Source organism: Python bivittatus, unplaced genomic scaffold (assembly GCF_059951505.1).
Source record: "Python bivittatus isolate LINGU-HERP-01145 unplaced genomic scaffold, Pbiv_v1 ctg000020_np1212, whole genome shotgun sequence".
In the NCBI taxonomy this organism is placed as follows: domain Eukaryota; kingdom Metazoa; phylum Chordata; class Lepidosauria; order Squamata; family Pythonidae; genus Python; species Python bivittatus.
The window spans coordinates 96,770,207-96,792,628 of NW_028277030.1; the positions used below are offsets into that span (position 1 = coordinate 96,770,207).

At 39.8% G+C, this 22,422-nt stretch overlaps 1 protein-coding gene and 1 long non-coding RNA gene across 2 annotated transcripts; both read left to right on the top strand.

Moving 5' to 3' along the window:
* The first annotated feature begins 814 nt into the window (after positions 1-814).
* Positions 815-5,897, top strand: LOC112540615 (uncharacterized). Its single transcript, XR_003084696.2, has 3 exons — positions 815-1,598; positions 1,815-1,989; positions 5,746-5,897. It is a non-coding gene; the product is annotated as an uncharacterized LOC112540615 (long non-coding RNA).
* A 2,689-nt stretch (positions 5,898-8,586) lies between these two features.
* On the top strand, positions 8,587-20,838 carry YIPF4 (Yip1 domain family member 4). The gene is made up of 6 exons (XM_007420642.4): positions 8,587-8,833; positions 11,545-11,707; positions 14,984-15,155; positions 17,581-17,658; positions 18,315-18,428; positions 19,943-20,838. Exons 1-6 carry the CDS (start codon positions 8,599-8,601, stop codon positions 20,078-20,080), a joined length of 900 nt encoding a protein of 299 aa, XP_007420704.2. The 5' UTR covers positions 8,587-8,598; the 3' UTR covers positions 20,081-20,838.
* The last annotated feature ends 1,584 nt before the right edge of the window (positions 20,839-22,422 follow it).

Genomic DNA, 22,422 nt, shown 5'->3' on the forward strand with positions numbered 1-22,422 from the left:
TAGAATCTTCTTGGTTAAATGAAGCCATTTGCTCTGTGTGTGTGATGGGGATGTGAATGGTGAATTAATGTACCCATCCGTATTTATTTCCCTTCCTTGTATGCAGAGGTCCACAGCAAAACAGTGGAAAAGGTTGAACGCAGCAAAACCATCTTCTGCTACAAAATGCTCCAATGTGGTTTGTTTTGTGATGTGACTGTTTGCCAGCCAAGAAGACCCAATTCCTTAAACAGTCTCACAACAGTGTACATTAAAGGAATAAATTTCTCAGGGGACATACAAAAATCTTAAGAGCCAACTCGACCCTTTTGACAAGAAGATATGCTTAAAGCAGCAAATGCACTGTTCTGTTAACTAGCAGCAATCTGTCAAATATACATTATAGGTTTTTTTTGAACTAGGCAACCAGACAACATTTAGATTTTCAATGTCCTGCATCAAAATATCTTGAGCCATCTCGGAATGCTACACTTACAGTTGGCTCAACTGATAGGCATTCAAGAGATCTGTGTAGGAATAAAAGCAGTAAATATGACACAGAGCTGGTACCAGCACTTGGTACCCTTAGGCAGCAATTAAGGCTGCAATCCAATTTATGGTTACTTGGGGATAACCTGATTAAACAAGAAGGGGGGAAATGCAGGTAACTTCGCAGGCAGCTGCTCAATGGTTATCTTCCAGCTGCAAAGTTCATTTGTACAGTTCAGTTTCATCACTGATAAAATGTATTAAGCCTCTGGAGCACTGGGCATGGGCATGCTCTTGCTCCCCCCCCCCATAAAATAAAAAAAAACATTTTGAGCAAGGGGGAAAAAGTAGTTCATTGAAGGAACTGTGAGAAGGAAATCAAATTCTTCCCCCCCTCCATGTCAGCAGGAAGTCAAAGCTTCCCATTTGTCTCACCCTACCATTGTTTATCTTAACAGCAATCAAGGCATATGATTAAATTATAGTAAGAATGGGCTCACCTAAAAAGATGACAGGAAGAATCAAGAGTCTTCCACCCCAGCCCAAAATTAAATAACTAAAGACCTCACAGGAAGGGCCAACATTCTTTGAAGCCTTACTCAAATCATAAAAAAGATTTCTTCCCCAATTAGACAATACCAGATAAGGCAAACACAGGAAACCCCAGCTCGGTAGGGTGGTGAACTTAGAACGCTCCCTTCTAAAGTTCTAGTCAATTTCACCGGAGAGCGATCTCTCCTGGAATCCCGGCTGATCACCTTTTCTAAGAATTCCTAGGGGGCAGGCATTCCTTTGCACCTTTCCAGGAACACTAGTCTCTTCCCTATAAAAGGAACTCCTGGGGAAGCTCCAGCGGCCTGGACAGCTGATTGTCTTGTGTATCAGGCTCTGGGAAATAAACTCTTCTCTCTCCTTCAAGGAACTGCCTGCGTGTTTATTCCCAGCTTGGAGACGAACCTGATAAGCTTTCTTCTAACAGAACCACAGGAATCCTGAACTGGAGTTGGGGCACCTGGATCTTGGGGAGTAGATTGGTGGATAGGTCTCTTCCTTTGGAGCTGCTTCTAGGTGAAGAAATGTCCTGTGTCCATGTTCCCCCCTCTGCTTCCCTCCCATGCCTATTCACAAATGTAAGTAGAAATCATCCCCAAAGAATACCCATCTCTTGTTACACTTGTTCAACAAATGCTAATATAAAGCAATGCCTAAAACGTTCAACATGTATCAAGCAAAAGCAAACATACCTGTTTTGGGACTGCTGTTGGGGAAAATGTTAACAATTGGTAGTAGTTTTAAGTTCCTTCTCACGCCCAGTTGTCGTACTTACTTTTCCTTGTTTCATTTAGCCTGCAGAATACTAACGGCATTTCCAGTTTTCAGAAGAGGCATGTTGCAGAAAAGGGAAGTGTTTGCAGAAGGGACTGCTGTCAGCCAAAGGCAGCCCTACGTAAAAGCTCATTATAAATAGTCTGGCAAGGAAGCAAGTGCATGGATGACTTAGACCAGGCCCAGCTGCTCCAGGTATGATTGCAGACAAAGCACAAGCCCGAGCAGACAGACTTTCTTAATTCTTTCCTTAACAGAATTTCAAACCTCTCTTTTAAAGTGAACTGAAGTTGTGACTTCTCCCTTACAATGTTGCAACATCTTCCTGTAAATCAGAGAAAAACGTGTCTTAAAACGGAATTAAAACCCCTCATATGTAGACATAAACCCCGCATATGTAGATATAATTATGGAACACAAAAGTCTAGTTCAAGCAGGTTAAGAAAATACATTTTTACAGAGCTACATTCTAGTTGCTGGAATGTACTGATATACAGTATGCCAATGGGTATAGAACTTCCTGCTAAATATAAATTAATTAGCTAACTAAGTAAATATCCTGTATACAGAAATTAAACATCTGTGATCAGGATATAAAAGATAGAAGGGAAACACCTATATGGGTCAAGAATAATAAAAGCAGGGTGAAACCTAAGAATTCAGTAACTCATATATATCCCTGGGCAAAAGACTCCTAACAAAAACAATAAGATCTTCTTACACAATTGACCATGACCTCTCAGTTACTTGGGAAACCTAAAGAAATGTCATACCTCTGGAAAGTATTATGTTTGTCACCTGTTATGTGTCAGGCTATAATAAGAGCCAGCTTGGATCACACCAAAGACCTAGGAGAGAGTAGGAGTATTGGTACTGTAGTCCTGTAAAAGTTAGACATCAATGCCAGCAGCTTCAGTCTCCATAGCCAATGGTAAAAGATGGTGGGAGCTGTGATTCTAAAACATTTGGTGAATCAGTCCACCATACTGTTCCCACAGTGATTAACCAAACACCTATAGGAAGCACACAGTAGGCCATAAGGTCAATAGCACCATCTTGTTCATGTATCCCACCAGCTTTTTCTTCTTTAATTTGTCCAGGCAGCCCAGCAATAAACAGTATTCCAATAGTAATTATTGTTAGCTATGAATTCCAGATATAGGACTAATAGGGTAAAAGTGTCTCCTGGACAAAACTCATCCCAGCTAACCACACAAGATTGTGCTTCCACTATCTTGATAGGACTTGCCCAGTCAGAGTTCAACTCCAAATGGATCTGAGTGACTTTATCCTAGATGCCTAGATTATTCTTCACAGAGGCTCTTCAAATGTTTTTGTAGCCTGTCCCTCTGCAGCAATGAATAGGTCACCTTAAAAAGGGCTGCTGGACAGCTGTCTGTGGACATGATAACAGTAGAAAAATACTAATACTTTGCTGCTCTTATTGCCACAATGTAATCCATAATATGGGTTCTTAACTGTAGTTGGCCACATTCACTCTGTATCTCTTCTGCTGTTTCATCTCCTGGAGCATCTTGGAAAACCAAGAAACAGCCTGGGATTGACTACAGTGAGAGACTACATGGGAACAATCTGATTGAAGTCCCTTCTTACATGCCTATTTCAGAGTGCAACAAAGGGCTCAGTTGAACTGTCCACTGAAAACTCAGGGAAAACCCCAAGCTCCTTCTGGAACCCATCAGGGACCATTAATCACCTAGGGCAGTTCAATCTAATAGTCCTGCAATCTTGTGAGGTAGGGCAGCACCAGCAAAGTGAAAGCAATCATAGAGTGATCCAACCATAGCAAGGGACTAACAGTTACATCTCCCATTACCAGCTCACATTGCAACTACCCCAAGACAAAAACCAGATCCAATATACAATCTCCAATGGTCAAGTCCATGGTTGCCATGATGGCCATGAACTCTTGAGTGGCTCCAGACTCTACATCAACTGGAGGCAGTTTGAAGTCACCACGAATGATTAGGCTTGGCAGCTCCACCACCAGCTAGGTGACAAAATCCATGCAGGAATGTTGCTGTGCCGCAGGGAAGCCAGTAGAATAGTAGCAGCCAAAGTGCTCCATAGAGCCCAACTTCAACCAGAGGGTTTCACAGTGGGGTATCTGTGGAGCCAAGCTCTGAAAGCTATCTAGGTTTCCCAGGTGACAATTGCTCCCCCAACTCCCATACACACCCTGGGAACCTTTATTTGTATTTCTGTTGTATCATGAGTTAATTCCTTCAGGTTGTATTTGGTATAACAAAGAACTGAACTCTTAAACAAACACTGCAATGGTATGAGTTGAAGCTGTCTGACTACTAAGATCCCATATTTCAGATCTATATTCTAATTGGGTCAGAACTCTGGGAATGATGGAGTTGCTGCAGGAAACAAAACTCAGGGACCGTTTCAAAAAGTGAAGGAAAGGGCAAATGAACTGTAGAATTCACCCCGCCTTTAACTAGTAAATACTATTTCCTATGAAACATTACACAGTATATCACATACATTTAATGTTATTTATTTTAGAATTAGAAACAAAACTTCAATTTTTCTTGCTCAAGGTGAAAGATGAAACCTGGTTAAGATTAAGTTTTCTAGTTCACTCATTTTTTATATTTAATATGGCAAGTCCAGATAGTCCTTGTTGGGACATTGTGCTCCTCAAGTAATTTTTAAATTGCTTCAATTTTCAGAAAGCCCCTTTTGCCCTTGTTTCTGCCACTGGAATAGCTATAAACCGCAGCAATGCTATTCATACATCTGAGACAGTAGAACACAGGACTGCTTATTAGCAACTACGGATAGCTGACAATGAATCAACTCCAAGCTTTTAAAAAAATAATTTAAATTTGAATTTGAATTTAAAAAGTACAGTGTATACAATAATATGAAAGGATCAACAGAATTACAAAAGTAATAAGCATAGCAATAAAAAAAAGGGGGGGAGCCCAAAACGTATGTTACAAACAGAATTACAAAAGCTTTGACCTCATTGCTTGAAAGTCTTCTTATTTGGCCCTTTGCAATAAATAAATAAATAAATAAATAAATCAAATGTTTACCAACAACATATATAAACAATCCATTGCAGCAATTCAGTTGTAGATTCTCCTTCCAGAATTGTATGATAATTATTTTAGCTAATCCCCAAATCCACAACTCTTAATATTTAGATAGATTTTATATACTGGAGATATAGCAAGAAGAACATATACATCTTTAACATACAGTAATTGATTGAGAATCACATTAAAATACAACAATAATAGCACAGACCAAACCATATGAGTTAATCTTCCAATTCCTGAGTTATACTTTCAACAGTAAGCTGATTTTAACCAAATCTTATTAAACTTTATTTGAGGCATCCATTTCAATAGACTGCGACCAAGGCTAGGATAAACGCATAACTATAAACCTGAAAGTATGGAAAATGAAATTCACATTTCTTCACAAGTAGTTGTAATATACATAATGTGGGCTAGCCAGAGACAAAGTATCTACCATTGTATGAAATACGGTACTGAATGAGGAAAAAAACAGGACACTTCTTTAATAACTTTGTCCTCATCATTGGCACAAATTGCTATTGTCTTATTAATAGTTGGTCCTAGTTGTTGTGCAATTTTAAATTCTGGGCATTTTTCAAACCTTGTGATATGAGCCTAAACATATTTCATCTAATTTTGTTACTCAAAACAGATGCATTCATTTCACATCATGAGATCCTGACAGTAGCAATGTATTAACGTATGAAATCATTGTAAATCTATTAATTGTCAATTAGATATTGACTGGATTCATGGATTATCCTAAGGCACGATTTGCTAGAATCATAATGTGTCCCTTTTTTCCTGGACATATTCTGTTTTGGGGGCATTACCGTTCTGTCTAGCAAGGGATTAAAATAAAGACTAAACTAAACATGTCTGGAATTCACAGGGCCCCTTATAACATTTCTGACTGGTGCATTGATGGTAGCTGGCACATCTGCTCACTGTTGTGGTGACTACGTCAGCAGCAGGAGAAATGGGAGCAACATTTCTGTCACTGATACTAAAATGATCAAGATTTTATGGCTGTGAATAAAATATTTGTACCAAATTGTTTCATGTCCTCTATTTAATTTTTGCCTGTGCTTTAATGTCAGATGTAGGGGGGAAATGTAAGTGTATCTTTGAGCTAAAAAGAGCCAGAATGGTTTAGGATGAGAGAAATAATGAGAGTTATGAAATAGTTTTATAGATTTTGGTGCTGTTTTACTATGTATCTCTGTGTGGCTTTGGAAATCACTTATTACACCCTAGTGAAATGTTAATGGAATTGTATCCTTATTGGGAAATCAGGAGTTCTCAGAAGAGAAATTTTATTTCCAGAATTATATTATTGCACTACACCTAAGCATAAATCCAAGGAAAACATCGTGAAATTCCATTCCATTCAATTGCTCGTATTTTGCTGAGGGCAGGAGTTTTACAAAGCCGCCCAGCAAGAGAAAATGGTATGCCAACAAAAACCTTGTACCTGTGACCATTTAATATTTCATGGTGGGATTCAGATGTAAAGGGCCTATAGATACTGCCAAGCACAGGACAAATGTGGACGTCAAAAGAATTTAGAATATTCTCAAACACTGATGACCTCTTGGTCCAATCTACACAATCCAGTGACAAACAGTAATGAGCACAAAACTATTCTTGTCAGGTTTGGTTTTGTTTTTTATGACAGTAGAATTTGATATTTACATGTTCAGTAAACTGGTAGCAGTTATCTCTTACTGATAATTTGAGTGTATGCTTTGGTTTGGTCATTGGACAAAATTGCTTCCTTCATGGCAAATACGAATATCTAATTCTGTCTGGATCTTGCTCTTCAGGGTTTGAGAGAAAGCATCCAGGGGGGATGCAGGAAAAACAAAAAATAATGCTTGCCCAGGATGCTTTTGGCAATATCTGTAAACTGCCCAGAGTCACTTTTTAATGAGATGGGTGGTGACAAATTTGATAAATAAATAAATTTATGAATTTAAGAGAAAAACCTCTCCAGTGTGTCCTCTTTTTAGAAAATTTGTATTTTTGCTTAACCATGGTTTATTGAATAAGTTGTAATCTCTGAGAATACACTAAGCCAATGAAACAGATCGTCTTATCAGTTAGCAGGACATGAGGCCATACATTGGCCTGGTTCACTGCATGTTCAATCAAAAATCAATTATTTTTAATTAACACACTTATACCATTTTGTACTATCTGGGCCCCCAATTCTTGTGTAATGACTGAAGTATTGACTAGCATTGGGGAAATCCAGATTCTAGTCCACTCTCAATTATGGAAACTCACTGGATGACTTTGGGTTCTCTCAGTGTTGTGGGGATAAAATGACTGGACTCCCTCATGTAAGTTACCTTGAATTTCTGGAGAAAAGGTGGATATAAATCTAACAAATATTAACAACATTTATGTTAGCCCACATGCATGTTAAAGGATCCTTTTAGGTAATACCATTTTCTGGACTTGAAGGATGAACCAAATTGGTTGAATCTGCATTGTTAGTAGAGGGATTATTCCTGTCCTCTTTGCTGTTAAAGGTAATTGAAAGGATCCTTCATACTGTGGCCCCTGGCGTCTCTGCATTATCATCTTAGGTGCATTAATAGCTTCGATGGACACCCTTCTGCCAGGAAGCATATATGCTAGACTGGAATCAATTCCTGTCTCTGCCTCTAAGGTTCAAAAAGGCTGCAACAGTGAAGGAAAGGCAGCGGGGTAGTAATTGGCCACTGCATCTGTCTGATTGTATACAAGGCATATAAGAAGACATGTAAAAGTGTCAGAAATGGAGATACTTCTGACACCAGAAAAGGATTTTGAAAAAACGTATCTGGATGCTGTTTGCGGTTCTTCTATTTTTGGTTCATCTGAAGTGTCACTTTAGCAGAAGTAATTTTGTTGCTGCAACTATTAAATAATTGACAACTGAAACTCCTTGCTGATATACTGCAAATAACTTAGAGATCTAACAATAGATCCAATAGATACATTCTTCCTCCTCAGCATTACAATACTGACTGAGCATCAGTAGAACAGCAGACAGTGCTTGCCGAGCAAAAATAAGCAGAGAAATTCTCATTTTGTATGCAACAAAATAAGTGCACAATGCACGGTAGTGGTCAGTCAGGGAGTTATTACCAACGTTTCTTTTGCGGCACAAAATAATACAACTGGGAAAATCAGCGGGTTAAGATATTATGGGACCTTAAAATCCAAACAGACAGGCATCTTGTTCATAACATGCCTGATGTAACAGTAGTTGAAAAGAAGAAAGTCTGGTCCGTTGATGTTGCTATACCGGGTGATGCTACGATTGTGGAAAAGCCATCCGAAAAAATTACGAAATACCGGGGCTTGCAGTTCAAAGTTGAACGCTTGTGGAAAAACAAATCCGTTGGTACACCAAATCATGTATGTATGTATGTATGTATGTATGTATGTATGTATGATTTATATTATATAAACAAACAAACAAATAAAACTAATAGAAAGACAAGGAAGCTTCAAGGAAGACGTAACAAGACCTACTCCACCCCCTTTCCTTTCCTTTCCAAAAAAGAACCGCCCCCATCTATTCCTTCTTCCGCCTCCCCTCTCCTACTGAGTCTACCGATTCCCAGGCACGAGGGCTCTCCGGACCAATGACATTCAGCTCCGAGGCAATCGGGAAGAAGTTCTTAGAAGCCAATCAAAGAGGGCTTTACGGGAGCCCAATCGGAAAGTGGATCTCAGGTTTGTCGGGCTGATGCTCAGTCAGCAGGAGGCGGGGATGATCTCCGCCTCCGCCTCCTCGGTTGCTGTTGACGGGGTCCCCGGCGGTTCCGTTCGGCCCTCTCTTGGCTCTCCGGCCGCGCTTTCGAGGCTCTCCGCGGGCGGAGCAATGCAGCCCCCGGGTCCCCCCAAAGCTTCTCCTCCGCTGCAGCCGCTCTTCGCTCCCAGTAACGGCGACTTCACCTTCGTCTCCTCAGCCGACGCCGAAGGTAAGAATGGGAATGGGGCGCAGGGATAGCGCCCTCCGCGGAGAGGGCACCGGACAGCCCCGCCTGGAGGAGGAAACCGGGCGGATGCCAGGAGGTGCGGAGACAGGAGTCACGGGAAGCCCCCGGCTGCGGAGCCCTCTGGCCCAGCCCGGTCTGCGTGGCAGAGGCACCTGCGGGAAGAGAGGAGGGTTGGACTAGCAAGTCCGATAAATAAGAAGGGATGGAGTAATGGTGCTGGCGGAGGAGGAGGGAGCTTTACTGAGCTTTACTGACTTACGCAGAACCCCGAAAGAAACAAAGGGAGGTATATACTGAACCTGAGGGTTAAATTATGCGAATGTTCTGGTGGTTTCCTTCCCTTGCTTGCGGGCTCTCGCCTCCCATATATTACACACACCAGCGCACAAGGCTGTGGATGTGGCACATTGGTTACTTAACCTGATAGGGCATCAGTACAGAGTGCTGTCGGGTACAGATCTTTGTAGGTGTACAGCAGCCTTGGGACACTTTTGAGCAGCTTTCTGGGAGTTGTAGTCAAGTACCACTGGAGGGCAACAGTTGGAGGGAATGAGTTGTTAATCAAAATAGTTTATCATAATAATTGATGTTGAAAACTTATGCTGATCATATCCAGTTAGTATGGTTGATGGGCTTGGGCATATTTAGGGAGAAAGATGGAATAAGTGAGACCACAGTGTTTGAAGGATAAGGTTCACAATGCCTATTGATCATGGCAACTATGTATTACATTTGATACCAGTTGCTGGAGGACATAAGTATGAAGTTGCTATTGAAACTGTACTCTTATTAACATAATCATGTGCTTAGCTGCTACAGAGACAGAATGCTGAACTAGACTGGCCATTGAACTGAAAGTTGTATGGATGCCCTTATGTCCTTAAACAATATTAAATTTGTTGATATTTCCCAGGTTCTTATTTATGTAAAACTTCAAAACTGAACTAATTCTCTGTACTGAACATGGCTCTGCACTTCAAAATGGAATACCCCATGAGTTCTACTGATTGGTTAAACTGTTCTGTTTTTAAATTCAACCTTCAGTCAAAAGCATCCTTTTTGTGCAATGCCCAGGAAAGTATAACAACAGCTCTATGGATTATAGAAAGAATGGATGCGGTGCTTCAGCTGTATCTGAGCATTCATGTTATAGAAATAGCAGGCCAAGTTTTTAATCCACCCTGCTCACTGATCAAAAGGCCACATATTTTGCACAATTGGGACAGAGTTTGGCTGTGTCATATTCAGGATTGTGAAAGTATCTTATTCTTAGATTTAAATTATATATAATGAATTAAATCACAGGTATTTTTCTCCCAATGCTTTTTTTTTTTTTTAGATTTGTCATATAAAATTGCTTTGCCCACAGTCTATAAACTTGCAAGATTTTAGAGCATTTGATGTCAGTACAGAAGTTATCTGCAGTATAATAGCCTTTCCCTGCTTCTGCCTAACCACATCACTGACAAATCCCAACAGTCTATTGTTCCATGCTAGCATCTTACCTGTCAGTTGTTGTTGAGGCTGTTCTGCATGTAATGCTCTTCTGAAACAATACTAAGCCTGTGTTCAAATTCAGCCTGAACAACAGTTCAGAGATAGGCAGGCACATGGTGAAGCAGCAGAGTAAGGGTTCCTGCAGATTCCCATGCTGGTCGGCTGTTTGAACAATCTGGTCTAAATCTTTGAGCCATTAATTAGCTTGGAGATCTGGGGAGTAAAGAGATCTTCTCTTTGCCTTCTCCTCCTAGCCTGGTCAGCTGATTCCCAGACTGGAGAAGTGGCAAGTGAAGGGAGTCAAGATCTAAATCTGCAGGTCTAGCCATCTCTCTGGTTTTCCTGCTGGGTGGTGATGAGAAGATGTGAGAGCATTGCCTTTCCTGACCGGGAAATAAGGATACCATTCTCTAGCAGCAAGCAAAAGCAGAGGCAATGAGGACTGGCAATGGGGACAGCAACATCTATGCTGCTTTAGTTTCCTGTTGGCTCACAGGAAGGAGGAGAGCACTTCAGCTGAACTCTAGGGAAGAACCCTATAAAACCTCATGCTAAAGTGAACCTTTTACTCCCCACAATGGATAATACATTAGTATTTGTTAGGGCTTTACAAAATATGTCACATGGACACCCCTTCCTGAAGTTTTAAAGCAGCCAGGTCCTTTGGAAAGCTGGCATGGCTGCTTTAAAAACTCTCTCTCCAGATATCTGCCCATGTATGTGCATGCCACTTTGCTGGTGGTCCCACTGCTAATGTTGTCTATGCGTGCATTCAACAACCTCCAAAGCAGTCACACAAGCCTTCCAAGGGATGTCACCGCTTTAAAAGTTTAAAATTCATGCTAACACACTTTGCAGTGCACTTCTTTTGAATTATTTATGCAACCATTGCATTTCTTTCTAAGCTACTTCCTTATATGTGGTTGTGGACAATTTAGCTTGTTTCATTACGTTACACTTTTTTTTAGCTTTGTGTAATATGCAAACTCATCCACTGTGGTTTGTAAACCATGTTTTCTTTTGTAGAATGAGTTGCATATCAGGTCAAGCCAAAAACAAACCGACAACACAACAGCTTAGCCTAGTATGTGAATTAGGCATAGCACCCCTCCCTTGCCTCACATATTGCTATACACTTTGGTGTAGCAAAAATATATATTCTTGACTGTGTTCCCTTAAATGTCTTTTGACTTAAGATCTAAGTGGCTCAATAGCATCTACAGATGTGAAGCTCAACCTTGGAGGAGGAAATGTGGAATTGATGAAAGAATCCACAGCAACTACCTTCCTGAGGCAAAGAGGTTATGGCTGGCTTTTGGAAGTAGAAGATGATGACCCTGAAGATAATAAACCACTCCTGTAAGTAATATCGCTCTGAGATTCTTAGCTTAGCTCTGCCCTGGAAACCAATTTCTTGTTTTAGAGCAAGGGCAGTGGTTTGTAGGAATACTGAACAAGGATGTAGATGAAAAAAGATCTGACTTTTAAATCTGTATTTATTGACATTTAAATACATCTGTCACTTCAATAATTTTATTTTTTACACTGTAGGTAAAAGATTCTATTTAGGGAACATGTCATAGTGTGCTATTCAGATAATGTGGTCATAGATTAAAATATATTTTTTTTCAGTAAAATCTATATAAAAAATGATTAAAAACCCTTTTTAATAGGGAGAAGTTATGATTGACAATTGTTTAAAAATGCTTAAAGTTTATATATTTGTATCTGTATTCCATGAATAGAAGGACATCCAGTATGATTATGGATTATTTTTGAGTGGCTTTGCCTTTCTAGGTTTCCTGTTATACTCTTCTTTTCTAGTGAGTAAGAATGGAGTCAATAACATGGAATAATATATCTGTAGATTTATTTATTTATTTATTTATTTATTTATTTATTTATTTATTTGGCTTGTATGCCGCCCATCTCCCCCATGGGTGACTCTGGGCGGCTCACAATAAAAAAGAAAAAACACAATTCTCTCCAAGATGGCTAAAAACTATAAATAATTTAAAAACATATTAAAAATGCGCTAAAAAACCTCCTCTAATTTTGGCCCTATAAAAACCTGTAAGATGCTGGGGGGGGGGGCAACCCATCATCCCACCAGCCATCTCCACAGGTGCGGGCCCCCCTCTGGCCCCCAGGCCTTCTGGCAAAGCCAGGATTTAATACCTTTCCTGAAGGCCATGAGGGAGGGGCCACACCGGACCTCAGGAGGCAGGATGTTCCATAGGGCGGGCGCTGCAGCAGAAAAGGCTCTCTGCCTAGACCCCACCAATCGAAATTCCCTGACCGGTGGGGTCTGCAACCTGCCCCTTCTGCTGGACCGAGTGGGACGGGCTGAAGTGACCAGGGCGAGGTGGTTCCTCAGATAACCTGGTCCCGTGCCATGAAGGGCTTTAAAGGTGATGACCAACACCTTGAATTGGACCCGGAAACAAACTGGTAACCAATGCAGCTCGCGCAACAGCGGTGTTATATGTGCCCTCCTAGGGGCATTAAGAACTGTCCGCGCCGCCGCATTCTGCACCAGCTGTAGCCTCCGGATACTCTTCAAGGGTAGCCCCATGTAGAGCGCATTACAGTAGTCCAACCCAGAGGTGACCAGGGCATTAGTGACTGTGCGGAGGTTCCCTGATCCAGGAAGGGGCGTAACTGCCGCATGACACGAAGTCGTGCAAAGGCCCTCCTGGCCACGACTGCCACCTGCTCTTCGAGCAGGAGTCGTGAGTCCAGGAGAACCCCCAAATTACGCACCGGGTCTGTCTGGGGTAGTGCAACCCCGTCAAGAACCAAAGATGACAAAGTCCTAGATCTTGAGGCCCCCCGTATCCACAGCCACTCCGTCTTACCAGGGTTCAGCTGAAGCCTGTTGTCCCCCATCCAGGCCCCCACAGCCTCCAGGCACTGCGAAAGGGCAGTCACAGCATCACTTAAGGCACCTGGGATGGAGATGTATAGTATACCTCACTCCATGGCGCCGGATGATCTCACCCAGCGGCTTCATGTAGATATTAAATAGGAGCGGTGAAAGCACTGACCCCTGTGGCACCCCACACAGTAGGGGCCGGGGGCTGGACCTCTCGCTCCCTATCAACACCGATTGGGTTCGGCCTTGGATAAAGGAGCTGAACCAGCACAACATTGTGCCACCCAACCCCAACCCCTGCAGCCGACCCACAAGGATACCATGGTCGATGGTATCGAAAGCCGCCGAAAGCCGGTGAAGAAGAGCAAGGATGGATGCACTCCCCCCATCCCACTCTCGCCAGAGATCATCTAAAAGTGCGACCAATGCTGTTTCTGTCCCATAACCAGGCCTGAATCCTGACTGATAGGGGTCCAGATAATCCATTTCCTCCAGGATCCTCTGAAGCTGCCGCGCGACCACCTTTTCTACCACCTTCCCTAAAAAGGGGAGGTGGGAGACTGGACGAAAGTTGTCCAGAAGGGTGGGGTCTAGCGACGGTTTCTTGAGGAGAGGGCGGACCAAAGCCTCTTTGAAAGGCTTCAGGAACATCCCCTCCTGCAAGGATGAATTAACCACCGCCAGGACCCACCCTAAGGTCACCTCCTTGGTAGATCTAACTAACCAGGAGGGACACGGATCTAAATCACAGGTGGTCGCACTGACAGCCCCGAGGACCCTGTCCACTTCCTCAGGGACAACAGGATCAAACCATTCCCAGATAACTGGACAAGAACACTCCCTGGGCAACTCTTCTGGACCTACTCCACGCTTGGCTTCCAACTGAGAGCGGATCTGAGCAATTTTATCCAACAGGTGTTCAGCAAATTCCTCTGCACGACCCTGCAAGTAGTCCTCCGCCCCCCCTTTTCCCAGGAGGGCCCAGGTGACCCTAAACAGGGCTGCAGGGCGACACTCTGAGGATGCAATAAGAGCGGAGAAATATTGACGTTTCACCGCCCTTACCGCCACTAGGTAGGCCTTAATAGCCGCTCTAACCCGTGTTTGGTCTGATTCGTCCCGAGTTTTCCGCCAACGGCGCTATAGCTGTCTCTTAGCCCTTTTCAACTCCCTCAACTCCTCTGTGAACCACGGGGAGCGCCGGGAGTGATGGGCCAAGAGAGGACGCACAGGCGCGATCATGTCCAAGGCCCCAGCCGCCTCCTTATTCCAGGCTGCGGCCAGAGCCTCCGCTGGGCCATGCAGCAAGGCCTCAGGAACAACCCCCAGCTCCCTTTGGAACCCGTGCGGGTCCATCAGTCGCCGGGGGCGGACCGTTCAAATAGATCCCACCTCCCTGCGGAGTGGGGCAGCATAGGAGAATCCTGCCGCCACCAGGGAATGATCTGACCATGACAGGGGGGATAATGTAAAATCCCCCACCAGATCACACTGCCACTGCTCCGACAAGAAAACCATGTCTGGAGTGTGACCACTGTCCCGGGTCGGGCCATCAATGACCTGGGATAGGCCCATGGCTGCCATATTATAAGGAGTGGCTTAGCTTATTGTTTATTGTCCTGCTAGTGTTAAAAATGTCAGTGTTTCTGCTTGTTCAATAACAGCTGAAGGTATTTGGGGGGAAAATAAGTCTTCTGAAATAATGCTAAACCATAATTTCAGGACATATTATGGAAGTTCTATTTTTTTTATAACATTAGAGAAGAATTAGACATTGATCTGAAGGATATATACTACAAAATTCGGTGCGTCTTGATGCCAATGCCTTCTCTCGGATTCAACAGACAAGTAGTAAGAGATAATCCTGACTTCTGGGGTCCTTTGGCTGTTGTCTTATTCTTCTCAATGATTTCATTATATGGACAGTTCAAGGTGGGTAAAGAATTTTGTCTTTTTTTTAAAGCACCATCATTATCTTAAACCAATGTTTCTCAACCTCGGCAACTTTAAGATTTGTGGACTTCAATTCCCAGAATCCTGGGAGTTGAAGTCCACGCATCTCAAAGTTGCCAAGGTTGAGAAGCACTGTCTTAAACTCTTATCAGTCAAATGTTAAACTTCCCTGAATCTTCATATAGAACCTTGAAGTAATATACTGGAATATGGTTCTTTTATCTAGTGATATTTTTTTCTCTTAAATTTTATTCCTCCTTCAATATTTTGCTCCATGCTTATGTTACCCTGCTCTTTTGTTTACTTTTAATATACAACTTCCAGGTGAAAGTGGAATGTGTCCTGCAAACTGAACTTTTTGGCCCTAATCCATTGATAGAACAATATAATGGCTGGCTCCTTTTTGAAATTCCTACCTTAATCACATTCAGCCATCCATTCATTGGGACCAGGATGAGGAACGTGATGTAAACAGGGATACATATTCAGGGTGTATGTTTGCATTGGAGTTTATCTGCATTCAGGTTGAATCCATGAACAATTTTGCAGAGGCCTCCTGATCAAACTGCAGATCCATTTAGTTCATTTTGTTTCCCATCTTGGCCAATAAGAATTTCATAGACAGAGCTTGAAGATAATAGCAGCTCATAGTAATAACTTTTTCAATCTGAATGTTCTATAAATGCAAAATAAATAAAACTATTACTACCATTGCTGTTACTATTATAGATTATCATACCTAGGAACCACTGATTGATTTGATACATAATTAATTGCTTTTAAAGTTATCTGAAGCATTATCAGATTCAGTAGTGTTGTGTTTATGCATGGAGTGCTGCATTTTATCTATTTGTTTATTTGACTATTATCTATTCAGGATTTACTAGGGTCTGAAGTGGAAAGATGCTTTGGAGCAAGTGTGGGAACAAGTGTTGCATCTGTCAGCATTTCCTTAAAAAAGCTGCATCTCCTTTAAAAAGCTGCATGAGTTTGCAGAGTGGCTGTGTTATCTTAAGAAAATATGTGTTTGAATTAAGGAGGTGTTGATAGGTATAATGTACATGTTCAAGCCCATCCTGAAGCCCAGGACTTTCCTAGGATTTACTGTCATTCAGTTTCATTAGGAGAATCACAAATTTTCATAATATGAAGCAACCAGTCCTCTATTTTTTCCAATATTTTGCATACTTATACATTATGTATCTCCTAATTCCCTACAAATTTTGAATTATTTTGATTATCCCTTTCTATACCAATGCCAGCTGTGGTGATTGACCATCCTGATGATTCTAATTATTGTGTTTGTGAAATTAGGATTTTTATCTACTGTGCCTCATTGTGTAATTATGGTTAAGCCATATTTGCCATTTTCTTGCTGAACCCCCAAGTTTGGAGAGAATGCCTTAGAAATCTTTGTGGTCCACTTCTGTTTTTGCCATCCTTGGCTATTTCCCTGCATGTCCCTAAATCCAGATCATTTAGGAGTAAGCCTAACACCTTAATCCAGATCCATATTTTCTTCTATTTTCTTCTAACTCCTTTTAACAAATTGGAAATCCACAAGAAATCACCTTCTCTTAATTGATGACTAGTAAGTTTATTCATGAACACTGATTACAATACATAACCAATTATATATTTAGAAATGCTTGGATAATTTTTTTACTTAAGTAGATACATGGTTTTAAGAATCTCTGATTAGTGTCCTGTAAACTCTAGAGAGAAAATTGTGTATTTCTAGGTTGGTATTTATTTGCTTTCTTTTACAGTTTCCCAGGGGAGAGAGGGCATGAAAAAGAGAATCATCATGTGTTTCGATAGTTTAAAAACTGTTCAGTGCTGTGACAGCAGGAGCAGAAGTTTGATAATTTCTTCCTTCATTTTTCCTCGAGTGTAATTCTCAGAGATGTGGGAACGACTATTGGTGGACTGTAGTTCTGGTCTAACTTTTTAGTTCTCTTTTACATTATCAAAAGAGAGACAGAGAAAAAGCCTCTCTGTTGCCATGACAGATCCCTAACGCTTTCTAGAGTCAAATTGCTAAATCAGGATCCAGTTTGCCAGTGTTGAACACTGGTGAACAATGGTGGATTGGTGATGGCTCATATAATGCTCTTTATTGTTTATGCAGGTAGAATTTTATGAAAATTTGGAGGGTTTTCTCTAGAATAAGGCCTGCACAATTGCATGAACAGGAGTGAATGGCCTGATGGAAGGCATGATTTTTCACTTTAAGGGAGAGTGTTCATTTTATTTTATCCTTTTCCCTACTTATATACAACATATCTGTTTGTTAACTTTAAAAGTAAACTAAGGAAATTAGCTTTAGTTGTTATGTCAGAATTAATTAATTGTTCAGTTCAGAAAAATCCATGTTGATTAGAATCTTTAACAATTTCTTAAGGTGGTATCCTGGATTATAACTATTTGGATATTTGGATCCTTAACAATCTTCCTGTTGGCCAGAGTTCTTGGAGGAGAGGTAAGAATCTTGTGAAAGTGGACTTGGTATTTGAAAGCTCAACTTAAATTATTTTAAAATTGGCTCTAGCTACGTGAATTTTCATTCCTTAATTGCCCATTTTATGGTCCTGTCTGAAGACAACTTGGAAAAATAGTGGTTGCCCATTATTATTGGTTTCATTTATTAGTATAGCATCAACAGCAAGCTAGCAAGTGTAGAAAAAGAAGAGTGATAGCATTGAAAAGGGCTGTTTAGACCACTGAGTCAATTCTGCTGTTAAACACTGGAATCCAAATTAAAGTATTCAAGACAGATGGGTATCCAGCCTGTCTTCAAGCACATCCTTTTCTTTTCAATACCCTTTTCTTTTCAACACCCTTTTCAAACCCATCCTTTTCTTTTAGTATATTCTTTTCAACATCCACTGTTGAACTGCTTATTATTAGGAATGTTTTTCTAACATTAAACCAGAACCTTTCTTCTTATAGCTTAAGTCCATTATTCTGCAAAGTGATAATCATTTAGAAAATGACTGTATGAAGAAGAGGATTTTGGGATATTAGCCTTGTAAGAACATATGACTTATGTACTCAAGCTTGAGCAGTTATCTTTCTTGATACTGAATTATTGGAAACAGTGTCTGAAGTGTTCAAAAACGTATTTTAAATTTACAGGTTGCATATGGCCAAGTTCTTGGAGTGATTGGATATTCTTTACTTCCTCTTATTGTAATAGCACCTGTGCTCCTGGTGGTTGGATCATTTGAAATTGTTTCTACTCTAATAAAAGTAAGTTCAATATTCTGCATGACAAGACAGACATCTCAAAAATATGAGTTAATTTTATACAGTAGTATATTAAGCAGGTAGTACACTGTTCTGTTTTGCTTTTGAGCTAATCTATGCCTATAAAAACTACTGATGTCTAAGCGACATCTTCCCTCCTTCTACAATTCTCAACTGATTGGATCAAAGCAGCCTAGTTTCACTACAACATCTGATTAGCTGAGCCTAAGGATCCAGTGACTACAGGCCCACTGTGATGTTAGAACAGAGCAGACTGTCAAATAACATCAAGAGAAGGAGGCAAATCAAGAGGACAAAACAAGTGAGGAGGGAACTTTGATTTATTAAAAAGGGCGTTTTGAAAATGCTTGAGACCTATTGGTAGTTACAGGTAATGTGTACTTTATAATACCCAATATAGTTTGATAACATCAGTTCCTTTTTTGCCTCATGGAAGTTTTGATTGAAGACATATTTGTGAGAAACTGGATAGTTTTTTATTTTATGTAAGTATATGCTTCTTGAAATATGCTGGAAAATGAGTTGCACTGAAGAAATGGGATTAACTTCCTGCAGTGGATAACATTTAATTCCTTACCCCTTTTGCCCTGTCAGAATATACATCTGGAAAGATCTGTAGCTCAATAGAGGTGGTGGCTGAAGGACTGTAAGGAAGATACGGTGAAAACTGCATCTGCTTCTTTTTTAGCAGAAGTGTCTATTGGAGTTGTTTTCTTAAGAACTGGAAGAGTTTTTCTGTTCTCTGAAGAACAATTCTGAACTCAACCCATTTTACTCTATGACAAACACAGCTAGTTCTGGCTTTAAAGTTCACAGAAGTAAAAGCTATGCAAATTGCACATTTGTTTGTTTCTAATGGAAGGGTGAGAAAAAGAACCTAAAACATGGTTTGCAGCACTATATGTTAAAACTTACACTTTAAAAAATCAAAATGCTCTAAAATTTCTGGAAACTAACATCTGTGAATGTGACACACATGCTAAAGAAACTTGACTTACAGTATTCCATCTTCTGATGGCTGTATTCCTATAAATAAATATTTTGGCTGATGTAGAAAAACATATCAAAACTATACCTTTCATATTATACTTAGTGAAAGAAAAGAAACCAGCTTGCTAATGAACCTTTCAAAAACAGCTGGATGAAATGACTTTTTTCTCCAAACACATGATAAATTGACTGCTTCAGTAACTAAGGGGAGAAAAAACAAAAAACAAAAAAATCCTTGTTAGGATGCCAGACTTTCTGATTTTGTAAATACATTCATTTGGTATTACTGATTTGGTCTTACTGGAGATTAGCTTTCTACAATGTAGTGCCTTCCAGATACATTGGACTACAACTCCAGAGTGCCCAGACAGCATTAGGAATTTAGTTTCAGATTATTGTACATAACCACAATCTATTCTGCTGGTTCTTGATACAAAAAGTTGTTTTGTTGTGCAGTTTGGGACTTTCCTTGCCTTGATAACATTTTCTTTTTTTATTTCTGCCAGCTTTTTGGAGTGTTTTGGGCTGCATACAGTGCTGCTTCCTTATTAGTTGGTGAAGAATTTAAAACTAAGAAGCCTCTTCTGATTTATCCCATCTTTTTATTGTACATTTATTTTCTGTCTTTATATACTGGGGTGTGACCAAAATTGCTAGATTTGAACAAGGACGTTTTGATCACCACAAAGACTGAACTGTTGGTGGATAGAAAAGGCAAGTGACTCTATCCTATCAGGCTGACAACGTCTCAGTAGTATCCTTAAGTATATCTGTGTATATTATTTACGCATTTGTAATTATATTACAGATTTATACCAGAGTTTTAGGTTTGTTAGATTTTTAATGAATAAGGATGGTAACATTTATAAACATGTACATTGAAGAATAACACCTTGTTACTTGTGCCAAAAGCACGAGGTCCATATGATAGGTAAACTGTCGTGGAACTTTGGCAACTGTTGAAAAAACTAAGCCATCACTTGAAACTACAGTTACTGTAAATGTATTTATCAGTCAATCCTCATTGTTCCCGCTAGTGATCAAGACCTTATATTTTAATGTGGAATCTTACCCAATCTTGACTTGACTGTTATCAGTTCTGATTTAAAGTTTTATGTTGATCAGACAAAGGTCAGCTTATGAAATTTCATTGTAAAGGAGATGTATGGTTGTCATTACCATAACATGAAATATTTGAAGTAATTCTTTTTTTAAAAAATCAACTGTAAATATGTCATAGCAAAACATTACTTTACAAAGTTGACTTTGAAATCTTTGGAAATTTTTTTTTTTAACCTGCAGCTTTATGAAAGCAGTGGTAAGTGGAAGAAAAGTTTAAACAAATAGTATGATTCCAGACAATTTCTTCAATAGAATAAACATTGCTTTCTTCAAAATTGAACTTGTTTTATAACACCTTGGTTTTCTGTTTGATGTGGTAAACTGCTTTTGGGGTTGGTAAAAGTATTAGTAACAAGTTACATTTGCATTTTGATTACCACGTTTAATATGAATTGACTTGACATTATTATATTGAAATGGTTCTTTAATATGATTGCATATTAGCTTTTTCCATAAATGAAAAGGACATTCTGCATTATTAAAATAATGACTTTCATAGCAACTGTTAGTATTTGCAAAGCACATGCTGAATCCAATCCACTTGTTCAGATAAGCAGACAGGCACACATGTCATTTTTGTCCTATTTGCAATAAAAGGCATAAATTGCATTGAGTTGCTCACTCAAATAGAGAAACAATTATTTTTGCATTTTTTGAATGTGAATTTTTAGATGTGCATTTTATATATAACTAGATTCTTAGATAACATATGTTAATGTCTTGTTTAGATCTGAGCTGGATCATACTCCAGGATAGCCAGGAGACTTGGGAAAAAAAGGAACTCTATACTTTGCAAAATTGTTAATATATTACCATATTGTTTTTCAGTAATTCTAAACATATTCATATGAATTAAATTTGATTGTATTTGAATAATAAATTAAACAATTATGCATTGTTTACTAGAAGAAAATGTTCGGGTATACAAACTACTGTAGCTATACCTTGATTTTACTGAGAAATCAACTGCTGGATTAATTCTCAGTTTCTACCAATTCTGTAAGTTGAGCAGCAGATTTTTATCACTAAATAGATAAAGTTTAGACTTGAATCCTAAACGTTCTCTTCCTCTGATGGAACTTAATTTCAAGTTATCAGCATTTAAGAGTATAACTTTAATAAATTCGAACATAGAAAAGGGATCTATCAATGCATCCACAGAATCTGGTTGTTTTTGCCAGAATGATAAAAGCAGCATCAAACTGCAAGCTCCAACACTTTGGGGCATGTATACAATGGCAGGATATATGTAGAAAAGGAGTGGGGCTTGTGCCGCCACAATGCTGCTTTCATCAGCCTTTCTTCCTGTTCCTTCCCCCTCCCCGACATTGGGCCCAATTTATTTTCATGAATATATTCTTGGAAATCAAAGCCAGGAATAAAATAAAAGGACTTTAAAATGTGTCTTCTATTAGTTTCCCCCCTACAATATTCTAAAAATTGAGGAATAACAGAGTTATACCTACTTTTCATACAAAGGGATGCCCACAGTTGTAAAAGCTCTGAAACTGCTGCTTTCTGTTTAAAAACAATATACACTTTTCTGTGTAATCCTGACAGTGACAGTTTTCAGAACCATGTATTATTAAATGACCTCCAGATTGTACAATTCTGTGGCAGACTTTGATCTACAAGGAAAAAACACTAAAATTGGAGAAAAACGTGTGTATGAAAGTATACAATATTATTTCTGCTTAAATTGTAAATGTAAGATTTCAGTTTTATCTACCCATTTTAATTATCAGTAGACAAATTTAGCTTTATAGCAGATAGCTACATGTGGATGTAGCTTAGGTGTATGGCAATCTCAATTCATGGGCAAGAGTATGACTTCCCGTATCCAGTGCCCTGAATATATGCTGGG